The 7,990-nt window shown below is 32.7% G+C and overlaps 1 protein-coding gene across 9 annotated transcripts in view; it reads left to right on the top strand.

Annotated features, from left to right (window-relative positions):
• Nucleotides 1–7,990, top strand: part of TrpA1 (Transient receptor potential cation channel A1) — a 212,471-nt gene that overhangs the window by 151,018 nt on the left and 53,463 nt on the right. For all 9 annotated transcript variants that reach the window (XM_067052051.1, XM_014431955.3, XM_067052050.1 and 6 more), the window contains one exon: nt 6,435–6,525. In XM_067052051.1, the coding sequence (XP_066908152.1) occupies nt 6,435–6,525 (91 nt within the window). The remainder of the gene's footprint in view (nt 1–6,434; nt 6,526–7,990) is intronic.

Here is a 7,990-nt window from a genome sequence, read left to right as displayed (position 1 = left end):
GCATACATGTATTAATTTTATTCTATTATTAGGTTAGATATTTTAATTTTATCAATAAATATTAAAAAATATCATTAAAACAAATATTGCTAAACAATTGTAATCAGTTAAACCAAATGGTTTGTTGAATTGTAACAAAAAATCATTTTTTTATTTACTTCGTATTTTTTTTCTATAGAATTACAAATCGAGAAACCACCAATCTTATCTCTGGGTTTACTAATGGCCTTCCTAACTCGAATTGACATTTTGATTTTCCCCTATCCGCTTTTCTTAAGTAATGTCTAGAAACTTCTTGTATTCTTATACTGTTTTTTGTTTCTGAAATTTAATATAGTTTTCCTTCAATGTTTTAGAGAACTTATTTATTCATATGTTTCCATACTTTTGTGAGCATAACAAGTGTTTACAATAGTTCGATGTCACACAAGTATGCATAACATGGAACTGCTGCTAATAAACAATTTAAAATTAGTTATTCACTTTTCCTGCTTTAATTTTCTATTCAATTTTCTTCCTCTGGGCCTCCTCTTTCCAGTGGAGATCTTTGCAAGATTGAAGTGAACAATGCCCACTGAACTTTTAACGAGTATATTTATACTTCGTAACAGAGGTAGTTTTGTTTAGTGACTAGCTGAGTGAAGTCATGAAATTTTTGATAGAAAAGAGCTTATTTTGTTAGTTCTTCTATTCAAGTCGTCTATTCTTTTTATAATGCATTGTCTGTTATTCTATGTTATGTTTAATTTTACTTCAAGGAAGACTGTTAATCAGTTAAGGATCTGTTAGGTAAAAGTTCTTAAAACATTTAAATTAAAATATCTTTTTCCTATTAACCCGGCCAAAGTTTCTGTCGAACTACGCAAACCGTCTTCGATGCCATTAACTACAGTGGTTCAGGAATCTTGTTGATCTTGAAGTCCTAAAGAAGGAAGTTAAATGGGACATAGAATTTTTAAATTAAAAAAAAAAACACACATTGGATAATTCACTAAACTAAACTCCGCAAAATAATCATTTAGAATTAACACCACGTCTAATCTTTACTTCTAACGTCTGTGTTACGCAAAAAAAAAGAACTTATGAGATTTATAGTAGATTACGTTTTGACTTCTATCTTCGATTTAAAAATCATTGGAATGTTTTCTATTTGAAATTATTACAGTATTATTTTAAGGTATATTTTCGTACATTTAAAACTTACGATGAGAATGTAAAATACTTGTTCTTCAAACCTTATGAGTAGTTATTAATTATTTTACTCTAATTAAGTAATTTGTTTAATTAGAAATTTTATCATGTAATTACTGCTAGAGGCTTTATGCCCTGATAGATGTGGAAAGCTTACTACATTACGGTCGATATTCAAAAACTAACTAAAAACTAAGGTTTTTAAGACTTCTCAACATTATTTATGGAAAAAAAATTGAATACAACAAATAGATCATTCATAAATAATTATAAATCTACGATTTTTTTCTTTCTAATTAAATTTGCTTAGACGTTTTATTGTATTTTATAAATTTATTATTATACACGGGAATTTAGAAAGGGAATTGAGGCTCACTGCCTTGGCAATGGCACTACCCCTCTTGTATTTAAGCTCCATTGTCATCTTTCTAGAGAATTCCAACAATTTCCTACCTCATCTTCTTATTGAAATCTGAAAAGGTGAGATATACCATGGATTTGTGTTCCAGATCCTTTCTCTGTGTTATACCGTATCGTATCTTTAAAATAATGTATTGTTCATTACTAATTGGACAACTAGACAACTCTTATGAATTGTTTCGGTCATAATACAAGTAATTCACATTTAATACTAATGTATATAATTAATTCTGTAAATATTTTGTTAAAACTGCCAAGTTGTGTTTGGAGTAGGGCATGAACCCCTATACCACTTTTCCTGATTATGAAGTCGCCGATAGTTGGCGACCTTTTCAGTTTGAAAGGTATAAGCTGATTTCAATCCGTTTGGTGTGCGCGTGTGTTATCGTAGGGTTGTAATTAAGCAAACAACTTTTCTTTTTCAGTAAACCAAAAGCCGATAAAAAGTTTGTCGTCTGTGGTAGCTCCGAGAAACTCTCATCCATCCATTTTTACTCGACTATAGCGGAGGCAAAATTCCATTCGCTCATTTGTCGGTACGTAACAAATTTTTGGTCGATGTTCGAGTTTGATTGCTGAAATTATTCAGTGGGTTCCAGGTAATATTTTATATAATTCAGAAAATATAATCTTGTTACATGATTGTTAATACATTTTTAAAAAATAGAGATTATTAGTTTTTGATATATTTAAATTAATGTTTATTTTAAAATACTTGAACTTTTGCGTAAACCGTGTTTTGTTTTTTATTCGATCCCTCTAAAACATAATTACAATAGATTATAAATTAAATAGCATGATGTTTTAAATCATAATTCAATGGAAGCATTAACCTTTTTCTGCCGTGGTTATTAGAGGGTATAATGAATACTTATCTGTTGTTCTGTAGGAATTCTTTTAGGAACTTTTTAATGTCTAAAGGTGAGGGGAATTTGCAAGATGGTTAGTACAAAACTAATAAACAAATGTGAAAATAAAAAACAAAAATTTCTATATTAATAATGCTTCACTACTACACTGTACCACTTCTACACTACTTAAACTCAACAGCGCTGAAGTCACTTCAGCAATATTAGAACTGCATACTTCAGAAGATCTGTTTAGACTATATTTCATCTCTCGTGTTATATGTCTCATACATAAAGAACTAAAGCTAGAAACAGTATAAAGACACATCCCACGAATACATTCAATTTTTCGATTACCATCCCTCTTCCTCTAACCCATTATAGCGATCTCTCACCCCATCCCTCTCTCTGCGAGCTGGCAGGGCAGAAAGGGTCCCGACAACCGGGACTCTGCATGAAGATTGACTCAAACATAATAAACAAATGATAAAATAAATAACGAAATTTCAATAATAGTAATGATAAATAATAAGAGACGGGGGTCGAGGGAAGAAGGGATCAAGGGTAATGTTAATGGGGTTGACGGGACCCTTTCTACCTTCCCAGCTCGCATAGAGAGGGATGGGGTGTGAGATCGGAATAATGGGTTAAGGGAAGCGGTGTGATAACCGAAGAATTAAATTTTTTCGTGGGATGTATCTTTGTACTGTTTCCAGCTTTAGTTCTTTATGTATGAGAGCTATATTTCGTCTCTCGGGTTATATGTCTCAACAGATCTTTTGAGGTATGCTGTTCTTATATTGCTGAAAGGACTTCAGCGCTTTTTAGTTTAAGTGGTATAGTAGTGGAGTACCGTGCTGTAATGATGGTCTGATTTTTGCTTTGTATTGCGTATTAGTAGTCCAAGTCTGAATGACACTCGGGAGAGTAGAGCAGTTATCTGTGTTGATTGGACATTACTTTCTGTGTTGTATGTGTGCAATGAAAGAGAGAAGTTGCTCTAGTTTTATGACGAGGTAAGTAAGATGTATGTGTCTGGATTGTTTATTCGTTTAGTTTTGGTTCCCTGTTCGGAGTTTTTATTGCACGAGAAAGCAATGGTCAAGACCTCAGTTTTTTTGGCATTGATGTAAATTTTTGTCTCGGAGCTTAATTGGGCTGCATTTTGGGCCTCCCCTATAGCTGTCCTTGTATTCATACTAGCTGAGTTAGAGATAGCTATGTTATCAGAAAATGCGGAGATTTGTTCTTCATTTCAACTATTTGGGCAGTGCACGTGGTAAATAATATTACCTCAAGGAACGAACCATGATGAACGCCACATGTGATAGAACGATAGGCTGAGACTTCACCTTTAACACGGGCTAAGTAAGTCCGGTCACTGAGGTATGATCCAATAATGTCGCCCAGTTGGTCCGGGAGTTGATGATTTAGGATGAAGTGGGACTAATGCCTGTGTACAGTCAAGTGATATTATGGCTGTGGCTTAACTAGATTTTTGTTGATGTTGATTCCTGCATCACTTTGCAGTTTTTTCCTTCATTATGGTAGCAACTAATACCACGCGAAAACCTGGTTTGCTCTGGAAGGATGATGTCATGTTTATCACAGTGTTTTTGCATGTTAATGAGGATTATTTTCTCATATATTCTTCTAAATAGTAGTTTTCTAAATTGATTGACGCTTAAGTCTTTCCGTGATAAACGGTGTAATAAATTGGACTTGTACTTTCTGAAAAAAAGCGTACTCGAGCAAACTATTCAGCTGTATATATTATTGTGGATTTACTTTTATTTCTGAGAATGACGTAATTTTTTATATATCGATGTACGTTTGACGTATATTTACAGATGTTGCTTTGGTAGAAAAATATCTTAATTAGAACACATCTATTTAAATTTTAATACTGTTCAATGTTGACTCTATCGACAAATTTCTCTCTGGACCACAGTTATTGATTCAATCTAGTTTCTATTCATCATTTCTTATCTTGTTTACAAACTTTGGCCTTGAATCGGGTCAGAGGTACTAATATTATGTACTAAAACTATGATGTTTTCTTGTTCCCCCAAAACAATCCTGAAATATTTTATCAACTAATTTTATAAGGGACAAGTTAGGCTCTTCGCAATTAATGCGTCTGCTTCTACAAAATACCATACCATCGCGATTGTATAAAATTTATGTTGTACAGCGTATACTGAGGTACACGTGCTTTAATCTTTTGTAAATAAATCGGAAACTATGAACTCTCCTCGTTAGCCGCAAGATCCGATAACCTCGTTGGAGGATAAAGAGGCAGATAAGTTCTAAAAAAACATAACTCACTTTTTAATTGGACTACTAAAGCTTAGTTTTTATAACTTTATACGATGGTTACTGACTTTATAGGTAATATACTACGATGCTGTAGTATCGTTTAGTATTAAGTAATACAAAAAACAGCACATGTTCGTCAAGAGATTGTTAAATATTATGATCTAAATTGTTTTATTATCGAGTAAAATAGTCATTTCTAGAAGTTTCATACTGAGGAAATGGTCCAGATAAGTAAATTTGAAGTACATTAATGTTTATGTGTAGGGGAGGGGCAGGCATAACGGCCAACCTAAGGGTTTTTTGATTTTTGCTGTTACCTTAAACTCCACCTAGCACCTTGAAATATTGTGTATAGAATAGAATATAGAATAATTGACTATTTTAGTGCGTATACGATGTTTTCGTGTTGTGCCTAAACAAAGAAAAATTACTTATGTGATCAATTCTGTAAAGCTTGACAAATGGCCATTGTGTGCGATCCCCTGTTGGCACAATGGCCATCAAGTTCTGATTGGTAGACTTAAGGAGTAAAATGGTTTTTAATCATATGAACTCATATTGTGATGATTATTTATTAAGTGTAAAAAAATAATATTTTTTAAAGAATCATGGCACAATGGCCATCAAGTTCTGATTGGTAGGCTTAAGGAGTAAAATGGTTTTAAATCATATGAACTCATATTGTGATGATTATTTATTAAGTGTAAAAAAAAAATATTTTTTAAAGAATCATCTTGGATTTTTTCTTTCTACCGGCAATCTTTTGTTTTAAAATTTTTTTTTTCTTCTTTATCAGCTCCTTCTGCTATCCAATAATTTTTTTAAGGGCTTTTTCATTTATTTAATTCATCTTCTGAACCTCTGCTCTTACGTTTTTCTTCCGATACTCGAGGTACATGGATAATATCTTCAGTACTGACGGCAAAAGGTGATCTTCATTGGATGTAATTGCTTGTACCTGGGACAGGTTCAGGCTTAGAGATACATTATGGAACAGAAGTCCTGTTGATAAATTGTTGATCTACAACAGTTGCTGTTGGCGCCGCAGTAGCTGGTGGGAATGGAATCCTGCTGGAGCAAAATCCGCATCTTTGAAAGTGTATTAATTGAGTGGCTCAAATCAAAAACCAACGTAAACGGGCACAATGGCCCATACCTTGGTTACCCAACCCAGTGGCCTGTACGGGCATTATCAAAAATGCATTGTCATGTCTCAACTGAAAATATTGAATTTTTTAGGCAGTTAACCACTGTTTTACAATAATTATGTTTCAAAAATCTATTTTATTACATCACTGTGTTTACTTTAGTTGAGGAATTACCTTAGATCGAAGATACAAAACAAAAAAACAGAAAAAGAGTAATAACTTTAGTTGACATAGTTCCATCTTGTCCTAGTCTCTTGACACCACTGACATAACGACTCGAGTAATCTTCTTACATTATCCACGGGTTGGCAGCCCTGTAAATGTTTAAAACCCTGACTGGCCATTATGCCCGCCGTTCCCCTACTACTTACTTTTAGTTAGTAGTTGGTAATTATAATACCAATTGCATTATTATTAAATGATGGATTATAATCAAGTTTTTATATGATTAGTAAAATATTTTTCACGTTTCAATCATTATATATTTTTAATTAATACTTGTTTTCAGATCTGAACGTCAAGGATCACCATGGAAACTCACCTCTTCATATCGCAGTAGAGCATGAATCTCTAGAGGCTATCGACTTTCTTTTCCAATTGTAAGTTAACAGGAGTTAAATTTATTATTTGTTTTTAGTAAATAACACATCTATAGTAACCAGCATGAAATAAGGCGGGTCTGAGAAACTGTGGCGTTCCCAACTTTCACTCCACAACCTGACTTACAATTCACTGACGAAAGTTTGGGAATCCTTTACCTGTTGTATTACAGTTATTCGCTATGATATAAACATTGCTCACACTATTAATTTTGATGCCCATAATATTCATATAAAAAAATTAGTACCAATCAGATTTATATTTTATTGATAATCTTAACATCACAATAGTAATAGAAGTGCAAGGTGCAACAGGGAACTGTCGAAGTTTCAATCCACTGGCAGTTTAAAGTTTGAACCGATCCAATCTATACTACGGCTACATGGCTAAAGTCCTTACCCATCTTATTTCGTGCCGTCAGCTCTAGGGTTAGAGGGAGAATTAAGAATGTGATGTTAATGTATTGTTACGGTATTTTAAAAACTAATTCGTTTTGTTTGTTTGGTTATTTAGTGGCGCCAAACTTTATTAGTCATCAACGCCATTTATATTTTATTTAATTTTGCTAATATTCGTTAAATTTTATTTATTTTATGATTTGATTATTTTTTTTTTTTTTTTTTTCTTCCGATCAAGTTATATTTTTGTCAGTAAATTTTGTGATTTCAAAAACCGAAACACCAATTCTATTGCCTTATCATCGTCTTCAATGGTTTTTGAGATATCTTGGCTTAGTCCCAAGCTATTGAGGTGTGGTGTAAAATATGGGCATCGTTGGAAAGCATGGCTTATTGTTAAATTGTTATTGCAATACTGGCAGTTCGGAGGCGTTTCTTTTGATATAAGATAGGAGTGGGTGAGCCTCGTGTGACCTATTCTCAGCCTAGTTAGTACAACTTCCTCTCTACGGCATTTGCGACTGGAGGTACCCCAGGGCTTGACATCCTTTTTAATAATTTTTAATTTGCTCTATGGGCTTTTGTTTCACATAGATTGCCATTTATCTTTGACTTCCTTTACAAGAAAGGAAAGGAAGTCAAAGACTAATTCGTTTTTTGGCAGGCAATATAAATTATAGTAGTCCATTTAATTTGTATGTGTTATAAGTATTATTTTGAAATTACCAGAAAATTAATGCATATCAGAATTATTAAGTTATTATTAACACAGTTAGTCAAGTTAATTAAGTTACTTAATTTATTATTGAATATAGGGCTCTATCGATTTTTTTCTTTTTAAAATGATATTTCAGCGTAAAAAGCTTAGTTCTTACCCGTAAGTATATATTTAATATATATAATATTAATATTTATATCAGAAAAGTGGTAATTTTCCATTGTTGATAATTAGGTGCTTGTAAAATTGAGAGATATAGGAAGCGAACAAATAAAGTGATTTCTTTGTTGTTTTATGCAAACCTTATAATTAGGTGACTTAGTAATACTTCTTGCTACCCCGCTAATT

This window comes from Halyomorpha halys, unplaced genomic scaffold, assembly GCF_000696795.3.
Source record: "Halyomorpha halys isolate HHAL.00 unplaced genomic scaffold, Hhal_1.1 Scaffold1015.1, whole genome shotgun sequence".
Classification (NCBI taxonomy): domain Eukaryota; kingdom Metazoa; phylum Arthropoda; class Insecta; order Hemiptera; family Pentatomidae; genus Halyomorpha; species Halyomorpha halys.
Note: the sequence above shows the minus strand (reverse complement) of the source record. Positions and strands in the feature narration are given on the sequence as shown.